The sequence below is a fragment of the Chenopodium album genome, chromosome 24 (assembly GCF_948465745.1).
Source record: "Chenopodium album chromosome 24, dcCheAlbu1.1, whole genome shotgun sequence".
Taxonomy (NCBI): Eukaryota; Viridiplantae; Streptophyta; class Magnoliopsida; order Caryophyllales; family Amaranthaceae; genus Chenopodium; species Chenopodium album.
This window is the reverse complement of record NC_137857.1, coordinates 8229341-8244752: the sequence shown is the minus strand read 5'-3', so window position 1 is coordinate 8244752 and position 15412 is coordinate 8229341. Positions and strand designations below refer to the sequence as shown.

The 15412-nt window shown below is 32.6% G+C and overlaps 1 protein-coding gene across 1 annotated transcript; it reads left to right on the top strand.

Annotated features, from left to right (window-relative positions):
• Positions 1-7487: 7487 nt before the first annotated feature.
• Positions 7488-14092, top strand: LOC145610010 (12-oxophytodienoate reductase 3-like). The gene is made up of 5 exons (XM_081665256.1): positions 7488-7646; positions 10301-10441; positions 10595-10725; positions 11021-11203; positions 13302-14092. Exons 1-5 carry the CDS (start codon positions 7543-7545, stop codon positions 13937-13939), a joined length of 1197 nt encoding a protein of 398 aa, XP_081521382.1. The 5' UTR covers positions 7488-7542; the 3' UTR covers positions 13940-14092.
• Positions 14093-15412: the final 1320 nt, after the last annotated feature.

Here is a 15412-nt window from a genome sequence, read left to right as displayed (position 1 = left end):
GAGTAGAAGTACAAATCATAGGATTGTAAGAATTTGATTCCTTATCAAACTAAGGTTACTTCGTATAATGATAAGATTATTACTTGTATTTTATTTTTTTTTGGAAAATAAAAATGTAAGTATATCATTTACTCTATATTTTGTTTCCTAATCTAAGACTTGACTTCCTCAAAACTTTAGGAAACTTTTAATAATCATACATAAGTTTATCCTTATTACAGCCCGTCTTGTGTGCGGCCGGTCACACCGTGTGACCATTTAAAGTAACCCCTATAACATTGATTAAGTAACCCATGTAATACCGATCAAGTAACCCCTATAATACTGACCGAGTAACTCTCCCCTTTAACACTGACCAAATAACCCCCATTACACTAGCGAATTAACCCCTATAGTGGCTGGCCACATGGTGTAGCCAGCCACATATAAGACTTTGTGTAATTTTTTTCGGGCTAGAACCGCTCACAGGTTTAATACGACCCGAGTTAACGGGTTAGACAATTTGGGAGGGGGGAGGGGGGGGAAGGGAACTGGGAAATGGTAAGGGAATCCCCACCCCAATCAGTACAATGTACAATACAGTAGTTGCATGCATAACATTTATTTCTGGCCACGGCCCACAGTGTTGCCACGTGGATTGACCACCTGAATTGATATTGTAAATATTCTTTGATTTCACTTCCATAGTTGCATTACCAACACAAACAAAGAAAATAGAGAGACATGGAAAGTGACGGATCTCACAAGCACTTGAACAAAGCAAGTTCAGGTAATAATCAAACTTCTATTATTTTTAATTTCATTGTTGATTAAATGAGCTAATTAACTTGTAATGACTTCTAAATTAGCCCGTAATTTGCATTTATTTATGAATTTTGATATGGATGTCTTGGTTTTGCTCTTATTAACATATTTTCTCTGTTTTTAATTCACTATTGATCTTGCATGTACTGGATTAGTAATGTAAGCTGCGTTATACATATATCTTGTATTATGACTAAATATGCTTAGTTATCAACTATTCTCCGTCCTCGAATAAAAGTCTCATTTTGTCTCTAGCAAAAATTTATAGAGAGATTAAAATATAAATAAAGTACGTGGTTTGGTTTGGTTGATTAAAGGTGAATACTTTACAAAGTAAGGGTTTGGTTGATTAGAGGTTAAAAGTGTACTAAAAAAAAGATTGTGAAGTTTGGTTGATTAAAAGTGAATACAAAAATAGATAAAAGTGAAACGAGCTAGACTACTACTTAGTGCGAGCTGAGCTAACTGAACTGAATAGAGCTGAAATGAATATTTTATGAGAGAAGGAAATTAGGAACTGAAATTAAGCTAGACAAGCCCTTATTTAGGTTCATGGATTTTGGGTGAAATGAGACTTTTATTTGAAAATGAGGAGAGTAATAAAAAAAATGAAGACAATGCAATAATTTTGCAATGATAAAATTGATAATGATCGTCATGTGGTTGTACGGCTACATGTTTATTCACAAAGTTTCATATATGATCTATGATGAATTGTAAGCAAATGAAGTCAAGTCAATTCTAGTTCTAGTCTAATTTGTCATTTAATTTGGGGGTAGAGCTTGGGTTCGAACTGGTACGAGTGAAATAGGTCAAGCAATCGAGGAGGAGTTAGTGTTGCTAGGATGTTCGTTACTTGAGTAGTGTAGAGTAATGAGAACACACTAGCGAAAATGAGCAATTTGACAATAGATAATACTTGATTATATAAGCGGCTGTAATGAAGTGCCAATTATTTTGGAACGAATCGAGGGAGCTGAATATGCTCATTATAGTTAGAGATTAACAAATTTTCTTTAGTAGTTAGTCAATGCAGTAATGCATTCAGAAAGAAACATACACTTCATATATTGTACTCATAATATTTTTTTCACTTCTTTATTTCAAACACAGCATCAAAACGATATGAAATTGGTGACAAGCCGAAGCATTCAAGGAATGGGGCTTCGTTTATAAAGGTTCTTGGCCGTGACTTTTCCAAGCAATTGGTACTAGTCTCTCTTTCTTTCGTAAGGCTAATTTAGTGATAATGTTCTGTTTTTGTATCCCCTGCTTTCGACCAATACATGATTGCCTTCGCCTTATGTTTTCTTTATAAATAAATATGTCGTTAGCAAATACCTGAAGAATTTACTGCAAACATGAACGGCTACATTCCACATCGGTTCATCATTGAAAGTGGATCAACAAGGAATTGCTGGAGGGTAGGAGTGGAAAAGGATGGAGATGGGAGGATGTATTTTCGAGATGGTTGGGTTGATTTTGTGGAAGCGCATTCCTTAGGAGTAGGCAACTTCTTGCTCTTTGAGTATGAGGAGCAATCCATTTTCCAAGCAAGAATATATGACCGTAATGGGTGTGAAAGATCTTTACTCGTGGACAGTAAGGGTGGTGGAGGTCAGCAACCGCCTCAAAAGACTATCGATGATGAAGGAGAAGAAAGTGAAGCCTTGGAATATGAACCTGTGGTAGTGAAATGCCATCGAAAGAAACCAACTAGATTAGCTCCAAAAAAATGTAAGTCAGTGTTGTTATATATCTCCGGCTAACTAGTTTAGCTCATTGGCTTCACTTTTCGTCTATTGTTTTGATCAAATCATTCTATGTTAAATTATATTTTCTAGATGGAAGGGGAATATATAAGAAGAACCGTGCTGTTCCGAGGGCATATACAAGGACTGCCAAGCTATCAGTTAGCGATAATAATTTGTGTTTCTCGATAATAATTCACTACTCAAAGAAGCATCAGTTTCACCAGCTGGTAAATCTTTATTCATTTTACTAATCTTTGATGGTTTCCTGCGTTATATGGTAATGGCCGCTTGATTATTCTATTACGCTTGGTGAGTGCTATAATATGCAGACTATTCCGAAGGCTATTTCACTAAAGATGAAGCTACCAAGCAAAGATGATCTAAAATTTCAGGATGTCCAGGGGAAGTGTTGGACTGTGACACTTGGACATAGAAGGGATGGTCGAGCAATTCTTTGTCATGGGTGGAAAGAATTCATGAAAGAAAACAAGATCGAACACGGTGATAAATTAAAATTTGAGTTCATGTCAAATGAACTAGTTCGAGTTCATGTAACAAAGGCGTCAGAGGTTGATGAGAATCAATCTGATGAAGCAGTTGACTCCTTAGATATGGATTGTAAGTCGGACACTCAGCATTTGATTTCTTTTTTGCTGCCCACAATGATTTTGTGTTCTAAAAATGTTTATTGATTTATTTTAAGCATTTCCATCTTCATGTATGTAGGTAAACACGATAATAAGCCAAGTACTCAAACGCCCAATGATAAGGACATTGAAACTAAGGTGACTACAAAGAAAAATATCTGCGAGTCTGGAAGTTCGTTTTCCATAACGTGGAAAGAATCTGGTGTCAGAACATATCTGGTAAGTTACTCTCTTTCTGTTTTTATCATTATCTTGAGCACTTGCTCGTGTTGAAGGTTTTCGATTTCTTATTTGCTTTAAGTTTGTACAGGTATATTGGCCTAATTAAGAACCACTTTTATTTTGCTTTTTAACTTACAGTATATGCCTAAGGCAATTTCTCGAGTCCAGAAATTGATGAAGAAAGACAGTATTGTGCTTCGTGATCCAGAAGGAAAGTGCTGGCCTGTTCAAATAAAAAATTTGTCAGGTGGCCGTGTTGTATTAGCAAAAGGTTGGGCTGAATTCTACAAAGGATACGACATAAGAACTGGTGACATGTTGGAATTCAAATTTGTGTCTGAGTACCTGATTCATTTGAGCATAAACAGAACTTACAGAAGTCCGACACCTATTGAACCTGATGATGACGCTGTAATCTGCTTAGATGCATCAGATAACGAGGAAGCTCTTGCCATCGAGCCAGCTGGGGCAGTCATAACACAGGAAGAATTTGACGCTGCTATTGAACCAGAAGCCATCATTACTCAGGATGAATTTGTTGCAGAGTTTGATGCAGCCACCACTAGACCTGAAGTAAACGGTGTCATCAACTAGTACTCGTCTTCTGTTTTTCTTCATGCACTAACGCCTAAAAAAAGACAGCTTGTTCAATGAGCACGAAATCAAATCTTTTGCCTTGTAATTAAATGTACTTTAAGTTAATGCAATGTAATCATGTATGCAGTAGCACATCAACTTTTGGAGGCATGATCTTTACAGATCGAGCCTAATATTTTGTGTGTATATATGTAATACTGTATAAGTTTCTAAATTACACTAATATATGCATTTTGTTCCAAGGCTCTACTGCCTCAGGTAAGTTGTATCCTTATGGTTTCTAGTAGCAAAGAAAATAAGGTTGTGTTTTGTTCACCGGATTTATTATTATTTTTTTTTATCGAAGTGACTTACGTAGCGGAATTACTTATTGGTAAAAATTACTCCCTACTTTACAAACCTTTGCAAATTGAAACATGTTAAGCAATTGTTCATCTCATCATATTCGATCAATATATGATATTCAGCAATAATATTCACTTTTTCTTTTACATATATACTTAAATACTCCGAACTTCATATGTACCTAATTTTATAGCTTATATGCACTTGTACAAAGATACTAACTGTTGGACCATGCCCTAAATTACTATTATAAAATTATGCTACTCGTATAACGTAGTTAGTTGCAATATTAATTGTTTGTGCATTGTGCCATAAAAAAATGAAGTAAAGAAGTAAATTTTAATCCGTAATTTATATCTTACACAATCTTATTATCTTACAAACATCAATCATTGGATAAAACCCTAAAAAAATCTACTTTGTATATAATAGAGTTAACATATCTTAATATTTTTTATTGCAACAATAAGGATAAATTAATGTACGAGTATTAAAACTTTCCTAAAGTTTTATAGAAGTTTGAAGTCTTACAAGATTAGAAAACAAAATACAGAGTAAATGATTATACTTAGATTTTTTTTTATTACAAAAAAAAAAAAAAAAAAAAAAAAAAAAAAAAAAGAAAATTTATCTTATCAATATAGAACATTAATTTGATTAGGAAACTAAGTCCTAATACTCCTATGATTTGGACTACTATTCTGTTATATATATTACATCCTTGATCAAAGAAATAGATGTATTTCATATTGATCAAAGAACTTTCTTTCACCAAAACAAAAATAACCTTTTGTAAAAGTTTGAGAAAATATGGAGCACAAATTTTAACTTAGAGATTTTTTAATGACTTATGAGAAATTAAGACGCGGTGAATATGAGGTTGGTACTCTAGTCTATACTCTATACTTAATATTACTCATCATAATCTTTTGTTTCTTCCTTTTATTTTTCTTGATTTTCAATGATGGTTATATTTTTTTTTTTTTTTTTTTTGGTAAATAATTTCAACTTCAATTAGAAGCAATTCTGAATTTCTGAAAGTACTTCTACGTATATATATGTATTGTTTGTGTTTATCTAGACAGGGTAGAGTGCTTGCATATTATAAGATGCATGTAATATGATGAGTCTTTTTGGACAAGTAAAATCGACCTAGGTTAACAGATATAATTGCAATATTATGAAAGTTGTAATGAAACTCATCCTATAAAATATGGCCATTAGTTCTTTGGATCAATTATTTGTGGCTCTTTAAACTTTAATTAAAAAATAAGGTCGTTAGTAATTTAAGAAAATCAGTTATTTCAAGTGTAGTCGTATATCACCTCTTGTGTATGTTGTCGAAGACTTGCTCTTTACTACTCCCTCCGATTTTGAATTAAAAACCTATTTCTCTTTAGTATGTGAGTAATAATAAATAATATTAGAGAAAAACTTCTAATAAAGGAAACGTAGGGAGTGTTTTTTTTTTTCCTAATCAGTAATTATAATCCCGTCTAAGCCTTTAGTCAATTTATCAATTATTTTCTTGTATTTTGGCAACAATCTTTACCATGAAAGCATGAGCAACGAACACTCATTTATCGTTTTTGTTTCTCTTGTGCAGTTCTTTTTTAGTGATGCATATTACAATCCACTGCCAAGCACATTTAACTCACGACGTAGCCGCGATCTTGCACTATTGTACGAAGTATTGACAACTATTGAATCAAACCTCCAAATTGAAATAAGCAACAAAGATTGGTCTCCCTTGGATGACGCCATTACAATGCAATTACCTTCTTCGTCGAGTAATAATGGGACTTCTTCAAGAAAAACTATTGATAAGTATATTCATAGTTTTCTTTATGGTTCTATGCAAAAGAAGAAGCCAAGACTCCCTATTTTCATTGAAATTTGCCGGGAGTAAGGGCCTGTTCTCTTACGTTGAAATTCAGTTCAGTTCAGTTCAGCTGAGTTCAGTTCAGTTCAGTTCAGTTCAGCTGAGTTCAGTTCAGTTCAGTTCAGCTGAGTTCAGTTCAGTTCAGTTCAGTTCAGTTCAGTTCAGCTGAGTTCAGTCAATGAGAACAAGCCCTAACAATATGTACTTGTCTTCATTAGCTGCCCCTAGTAGTTTGTAATAATATTTGCTTGTGCGATACTAGATGAATAATATGGTAATTTGGTATTTTAATGATAAAGCTTTCATTAGTATTATTTGAATTGCATTCACATAGGAGTCAATTATTTAGTTAAGGATTTATATTTTTTTTTTGAGAGAATTTAGTTAAGGATTTATAAGATGTTAATTAGATAGAGGTTAATTTTTTAGGGTTAGGAAGTAGTTGGCTAAGGCAATTAGTTGACAAAAAATCATGTGTGAACTTGGTCCACAATAATATTATTGTAATCTGAGGTTTACGCACGCTACTAACGTTCTATGGAACATAATGACCCTAATTTCAACATTTTAATCTTAATTAAAATTTGTGCGACATTTAATATTATTGTGAACTTGAATTACAGCGATATGTTAAACATAGTGACCTTAATTTTAACATATTAACCTTTATTATTTAAATTGGCCCGTATTTGAAAAAAAATCATTTAAAAAAAATAAAATAACCTCGTATAGCCTTTTATTGAAAAAAAAAAATTCTGTGAAGAAATTAAGGCAAGTAGATTGAAACACCGGACATCCAATAAGAATATACGATATAATGATATATAGAGCATGTAAAATAAGATAGATGTAGTATTATTTTAAAACGTGAGAAATAAAAAAATAAAATAAAATAATACTCGTAATAAAAAATACACTGTCGAAGTGAGGAATACTAGGCAGTTATTAATTGACATGATGAAATCCACATTAAATGGCAAGAAATAAAAGTAGTCAAACATGAAAAACATTTTAAAAAGTGAGAAGTCCACTAATACATGCATAATTGCCTTTTACAAGACGCGGAACTTTAGTCTCGTCCACACAAGTGTTCTACGACGTTGACGACTTATGCACATTCTTCATCTGCTTATTGTTGGTTGGTTACACCATTTTTGTTCACACCATCAAATTAAATGTGTTCACATCACCTTCTAATTTCTATATAAATTATATCACCAAACTTTTTTGTGAGAAAATATTAACAATATTTGTTTAAGAACATAAAATTTGAAGAGAGATAGAAGGAAAGATGGTTGTTACAAGTAGCATGGTTATGAATATGGGCATCAAATGTTGTGTGAAGGATGATCTTTTTACTCCTTATCAATTGGGAAAATTCAATCTATCTCACAGGTTTGTCTTTTATTTTGTTGTCTTCTATTTAGATTTACGATCAAATGATGATAAATTGTGGTAATGATCGGCTGCATAAATTTGTAAGAAATATATGTTTATATATATATTAAGATGTAGCTTTGCTTGTCAAATTACATTTAAATTAAGTCGATTACTGTTATTATCACCATGTTATCGGATAATTCATTAGAAATTTCTGCAAATTATAATGATTTATTTAAGATATGAGGTATCGGAAAATATATTTTTTAGGAAGATTGTTTACTATCTTCAATGGCGGATCTAGCGGGGGTTCAAGGGGTTCAACTGAACCCCGTTAGATCCGGGGAAAAAATGAAAATATTATTTCTTAAAAAAAAAAATTCGAAAAATTATATAAATATCATTCAGAACAAAAATATTAGATGAGATGAGGCAGCTCAGTTGGAAAGGGTATTAATTTTCGGACAGAAGGTCCCAGGTTCGAGGGTCATCAAGCGCATATTTTGTGTTTTTTTTTTCTTTTTAATCTTCTCCTTTTCCCTACTCCTCAGTTAATCAGTTTCTCTGCTGGCTGCGTCGGCAGGATAGCTTCTCTTCTCTCTCTCTCTCTTTTTTTTTTTTTTTTTTTTTTTTTTTTTCATGTTTTATACTTGTTTAAATTGTAGATTACTAGATTGTTGATCTTTTTTTTTTTTAAGTGTTAATTTGTTAATTGTTGTACTGTCATATGTTTAACTCTGTTTTAAAATTTTTAAAACTCTTTTTTTTTTGGGTGTTTAGAGAGCCACAAGGACGGGTGATGAGAATTGATCCCAAAATCTCTTGTAAAAAAAAAAAAATAGAATTTTAGTGGCTCCGATACCATGTCAGGAATTGAATTTCCTTAGTTTGTATTACTGTAGAGAAGCGTATATGTACAAGCAAATTGGGTTATAAACACATATGGCCCACAGAGCTAACTATATAATACACTACTAAAATACATGGCATAACATCTTGGAACCGGGAGGGGAGCTCAAACCACTTGAGCTATCCCTCACTCTCTCTAAATCTATTTATTAATTGTTACTTGTTTAAATTGTTAATTTTGTTACTTGTTTAGTTGATTGATTAATGAACTGAATTATTGTCAATTGTATATTGTTAATCTAATAATGAATAATCTATTTTGAGTTTTTCAATTTCTTAATTGTTAATAGGTTGATTGTTTTGTTGTATTGTTAACTATTAAATGGGCAGTAGAGTACTGTGAGTCATTTTTATTTTGCATTTTATTGGAATTTAGACATATTTTGTTGTGTACTTGTGTATTGTTATTCATTTGAACACTCTATTTTATACTTGAATTTCCGATTTATATCTGTGCATTCGGACATCGGGTTTTTAATGAAGTTCGAACCCCCTGGGTGCAATTCCTGGATCCGCCACTGCCTATCTTATGAGCGTAGGTTTTGTATAAATACTCAACCTATTGAAGAATAATGCTCAAACAATACAAAAGCCATTCTATTCTCTCTTCTTCTAATTTGTCATGATTAGACTCGTAAAACATAACATTTGTACAATTTTTTAAACCATATGGCATATGGTGAAAAATTTTATAGTCCACAAAATATTCCAAACTAGGCATCATCCCGTCAACTCATCATCTTCTACCTTACACTAGAGACGATAGATAAAAGCCCGATCCAACTTTTGGCCCAAATGACCGAGGCTTTTTCAGTTGATAGTTGAATTTTAGATTGAAATTTCTGATTAATTGATTTGATAAAAGGGCGATATAATATTAGTCTAGTGATAGAATCCAAGGATTGATTGAAGGACATAGAGGCAAGGTTTATAGATTTCTGCTACCTCAGAAATATTGGGTTTTGAAGTAAAAGAAAGTACAAAAAAATCGAAGTGGAGTAGTGGAATACGAAAATTGCAATGGATGTCATAATAATTAGTGGCGAGAAAAAAGATTTTTTTTTAAAAAAAAACATTGATTGAGACTCGTGTCTTAAAGATTGTCTCATACTATTCTTTGGAGTTGCTCTATACTTGTGTTTTGTCATTCTATTTCTCCTGTGCACATATTTGTCCAAGGCTAAGAAAGTTGACATAAGTTTGGTACGAGAGTACGAGACTGTTTTAAAATTTTAAGTCAGGCACAGTGTTACCTAATATGCTTTCTAATACACTTTTGACTTTTCATATTACCCTCAAAATGGGCCAAAAATAGCCCAAAATTGACCATAAGCTCAGAAATAGCCCAAAATTGACCATAATACGCTTTCCATAATACGCAAGGAGTTTAGCGTATTAGGTAACACTGGTCAGACAGTATACACGCCATTTTCCAAATTTTCGTTGACCTTCCAAAAAATAAAATTACTCCGTAGTAGCAACAATTTCTTCGTTGTTGCTTGGTTAATGACTTAATAGTAGTAATGTATATTTTCAAATTAAACTTTGTTAAACGCGGGTCTGGGCTGCACCCGCAAACCAAGAGAGAGAGTCCACTTCACAATATCAAAGGAGGTTTCATCCCAAAACCATATGACAATAGGAGGAGTAGCCCCATAGGCCATAGCCTTATAAAGTGTTTAACTCTCTCTTCTTCATTAATGTAGGACACTTACATGTGGTGATACACTTCAACAAACTTTAAACTTTTTGTGTAACAGGGTAGTATTGGCACCAATGACGAGAAGCCGAGCAATAGATGAAATGCCAAATGAAGCACTTGAGAAGTATTACACCCAACGTTCCACTCCTGGTGGCTTACTTATCACTGAGGGCACTCTCATCTCTCAAACTGCCGGAGGGTAATAATTACACTTGTTAACTCGTATTATACTTAATTAGCCCGTAGACCTTTTATATTCCATTCTTAAATCGCGTATCAATATGGTGATTTGCACATAAAAAAGTTGTTTTAGAGACTAATATGTAATGATGTTTCTTCAATTGTGCCATAGGTTCGCGCATTGTCCAGGAATCTACACAGAACAACAAGTGGAAGCATGGAGGAAAATCGTAGACTCAGTTCATGCTAAGGGTGCAATTTTCTTCTCTCAGTTGTGGCACGTTGGTCGAGTTTCTAACCAAGGTAACAACTTATACATACACCTCTTGTAGTCTTGTCCTCTTCAATTCATCTATACGTCCAATAATTATAATCACCATTCATGTTAATTTTAGGAAAATTTTACACAACTAATTTGAAATTTGGGCCTAACTTTCCATAACTATATGTACATATTGACACTACAAGCGTAAAATCGTTACAAATTTGTCTACTTTCAACAATATAATATTGAGCAACATCAATTTGGCAATCATGCTAAGGGGTTTATAAAAAGGCTAATGTTGACATGTTTTGTACTTGTGTGGTCTTTATATAGTGTATCAACCTAATGGAGGTGCGCCAATATCATCAACAAATAAAGTTTTATCAGAAAAGTGGCGTATCTTAATGCACGATGGTTCACATGAAAAGTGCACCCCGCCACAAGCCCTGACTCCACCTCAAATATCAGAGGTCGTCGAACACTATCGCCAAGCAGCTCTCAATGCCATTCGTGCTGGTATACATTATTCTACTCACTTTACACTCTACTAATGCATTACATTAGCAATTTTCGAATTTTTTTTTTTAAAACTTTAAACACACATATTAAATCATTTTTTCATTGTTAAATATAAATTGCAACGTAATAATTTTAAAGTTTAATTTTGGGATTGAATATTAAAATGAAACAACATTTGATGTATGTACTTTTGTTATTAGGGTGTTTCTTTTTCTACATAAACGTTTCCCTACCTTATAAAAAGTAGAAAATAACTCTTAGGAATAGTGTGCTACCAGCTATACCCTTAAAAATATGTTTCTCTACCTTATAAAAATTAGAAAATAACTTTTAGGAATAGTGTGCTACCAACTATACCCTTAAAAATATGTTTAAAAATATGTATAAAAATGTGTATTTACTTTTTTACCCTCATTAATATGTTCACTATCATTAATATATTTAATGTTTTTTTTTCTCATTAAACATATATCATCAATTAATTCATTTTTTTTTTTGAATATTAATATTCTAAAGCTTTATACTTCATATTTTAGTATTATTATCTAAAAAGAAAAAAAAAATGTATGTACGAAGAGATTGTTTATTTTTACTCCTTCACGGTTGGTCTTCTTATTTAAAATCTGATTGTCGTTCTTTAATTGCAACTATTGTTAAAATTAATTAGCTTTTAAAATGTACTACGTACATTGTTTGATGGCACATAAACATACAACGTGTTATGGAATTTGAATGGGATTCATATTAAATAGTTATATTTGAGCAAATGTTATCAAGAGGTATAAAAGAACTTAAAAATCTTAAAATTAAGAGAAATCAATGAAAGTAGGGAAAAAACGGTATTAAGTATGGAGAGAATTTAATAGGAACTAGCCTTCTGGCCCGTGCAATGCACGGGTTATTCATATAAAATTGTATTGAGAGATAAGTGAGGAAATATCAATAAGTCATTATAGGGTATAATATGTAATCGGAAACATGATTAAAGAAATTAAAATTTTGGAACTTTAATAGAAAAAGAGGCTTAAATAGAAGGTGGAAGGGCTAAAATTAAAGAGAGAATAGGAAAAGATTGAATTAAAGGGGAGAGATGAAGATTAAGAGATGAAGTATGTATGAAAGATGAAGTATAAGTTTAATGAAAGAATTTAAAAAAAAATGGTGTAATAAAAAATTAATAGTGTAAGATGACATGTGGCACTATGGTTAGAGAAGTGTAATAGAATGGATGGGGGCATGTGTCTTTCTTAGTTTATTGTTATAGTTTTTAAATACTAAGTATAGATTATTCAACTAAGTGGTTGTTGCTTTAGTATTAGATATAAATATTAGATGGTCGTAGTCTCATAGAACATTAAAGAACTTACATTAAACATTTCACATATTAATACTACGTGTGACCAAAGCTCACGAGCAAAAAATTCATTTGAAGAAAAATACGCTAGATATATTATACTAAATATTATTAAAACATGCAAATCAATTAAGAGTTCTAAATTTACAGTCGTCACTTAAGATATGAAATAAGGCAAATCAAATATATATTATTTAATAATAATTTTGAAATAACACTATCAAACTTTTGAGGATTCTATAAAGGTAGTTTTGTAATCAATATGTAGCCACTTCTTCACCCGACTTTCGTCGGTAGCTTGGAAACCCCTCCTAGGAGGGGACCGATGATCAGCTAACTATGGGACCGACTCTCGACTAGGAAGTACCGACAGCTCTTACCTATAGTTACGGCAGACGAAGTCGAGCATACATTTAAAAAATAATTGTTATCTAAATTGTCACCAAATAGTCACATAAACCAAATAGTATGTATTAAAACTACCAGATCTACCACCCAAACCAAAGGTGTAAATACACGGCAATACAACTTCTCAGCAAGAGCTAGCCCCACCGCGCGCATCGCGCGCGTAGGCCACCCTAGTTTAGTAAAACGTTTAATTTGATCCAATTGAAAGTTTGTAACGTACTAATACAACTTGTGACACAATTTACTTAATTTATCCCTAGCATATTTAATAATCATGCAAAACAATAAATTTACTTGAAAGATTAATTTTTCCTATGAACATTTTATACATAGGTTTTGATGGAATAGAGATACATGGAGCACATGGTTACCTAATAGACCAATTTCTCAAGGATGCAATCAACGATCGAACCGACGAATATGGTGGTTCATTGGAGAACAGAATTAGGTTTTTAATCCAAGTGGTACAAGCCGTTGTAGAAGCTGTTGGAGCTGAAAAGGTAGCCGTTAGAATCTCACCAGCAATTGATCACTTCGACGCCCTTGATTCCAACCCGCTAGCATTAGGCCTAGCCGTTGTCAATGGACTCAACAAGCTACAATCCGACTTGGGATCAAAGCTCGCTTACCTCCATGTAACACAACCACGGTTCACGGCCCAAGGCGTGGTTGATAAGCCGGCCGAAGAAGCCGAAGCAGATGCTCAATTGTTGAGGAAGTTAAGGGATGCATATGAAGGGAATTTTGTGAGTAGTGGTGGGTATACTAAGGAGCTTGGGATGGAAGCTGTGGCTCAAGGGGATGCTGATTTGGTTGCATTTGGACGTCTTTTTATCTCTAATCCTGATTTAGTGCATAGGTTGAAAATTGATGCACCATTAAATAAGTATGATAGGTCTACGTTTTATACTCATGATCCTGTTTTGGGTTATACTGATTATCCTTTTTTAGGAGACGAGTATGTTAATTAAGGCCTTTTATTAGATTATTGCACGTTATGAAACAGAAGAGGTAGTTGTGTTATGGTTTTTATTTGTATGATTTTCTTCCTCCCAATGACATACTATTGGAACAAATTAAAATAGTAATGTTGGGAAATATAATCTTTAGTTTTTAATTTCAAATTTTTATGATAAGGACATTTCTGTCCAAGATAAAACTGTATCATTAGTGAAAACATTCTTATTTGAAAGAAATTTATGAAATTTTTGTATGGAAATTATAGGAACAATTAAGAAATTGTTCTCTTCACCTTATTTTCAGTTCAGTTTAATTTAGTTCAGCTCCAATAAGTTCAATTCAGTTCTTATCTTAATTTCCTTTTCTCATAAAATATTCAGTTTAGTTCAGCTCCAAAAAGTTCAGATCAGTTCAGTCAATCAGAATATACCCTAAATCAAACAGAGAAAGTATTAATGTAGATTATGTTTATGAAAAGGCTAATATATAGTATCTTTTTTGTGTAGGCTATGGCCAAGCACAACTTTTAATTCTATAAAACTTGAACAAATCTTTTGAAGAAGTGAATATTTAACTTAAAGATTTTAATCTGAATACTTTAAAAGTGTAATAGCATTTTTTGAGACTTGAGAGAATCCCCATAGGTTTAATTAGGGTCTAATTTTAATCGAATTTGAATTACCTGTAGTATGTATTAATTTTTTTTTGTATTAATTTGAAAATAATTGTTCTCCGCGAATAAAGTGTATAAAAATTGGGTGAGCATTTTTTAAAAAAAGGCTTAATTGTCCCACGTAGAAAAATAAAGAGGCTGACTAATTATCTCCCATTCCCAACCCAACTTTTCCTTACGAAAGATTATTTTGATTATTTAACTAAATTTCAAATCATATAAATAAGAATCGAGTAACAACTAAGACAATGTAAATACTATTTGTTTTAAAAAAAAAAAAAACAATAATAATACTTTGTGGTAATGAAGTACTAGTATAATACGGAGTAATATTATTATGCACTTTTTTTTTTGGTTGGTATGGGAAGGACCCTACCGGCAGACATCTCTCACAGAGTCACAGGTCCTTCCGGCTCGAGTTAGCTTGCTAGACAATTTGAAAGAGTGGGGGGAAAGATAAGGGAATCTCACTCCCCCAAATTGTCACTAGTGGGGATTGAACTCCAACCTCATGGTTGGAAAGTGCTCTCCTTTCCATTATACCAAGCTTAGCTTGATTGTAGTAACATGCACTTGCTCAATCGCTTAAACCGTACGTAGTATGATATTAAGGTATTGCTCATAAGTCATACTCGTACGAAGTAACTTATAGATACCTCCTAAAAATTTGAATAAAGTTAAACAAAGCTAAACTAAACTACAATTATAATTAAATAATATAGACTACAGAGTATCAGTGTTAGAATAGTTGACCATCCACTCTGATTGAAACACGATTAAATTAACGCATTGTGATTGGATGAGATCAATT

Excerpts from the sequence above, each read along its gene's own strand:
- LOC145610010 (XM_081665256.1), top strand. The coding sequence starts at position 7,543 with ATGGTTGTTACAAGTAGCATGGTTATGAATATGGGCATCAAATGTTGT. Across the intron at positions 7,647-10,300 it reads AAATTCAATCTATCTCACAG|GGTAGTATTGGCACCAATGA; the intron begins GTTTGTCTTTTA and ends TTTGTGTAACAG. Across the intron at positions 11,204-13,301 it reads TCTCAATGCCATTCGTGCTG|GTTTTGATGGAATAGAGATA; the intron begins GTATACATTATT and ends TTTTATACATAG.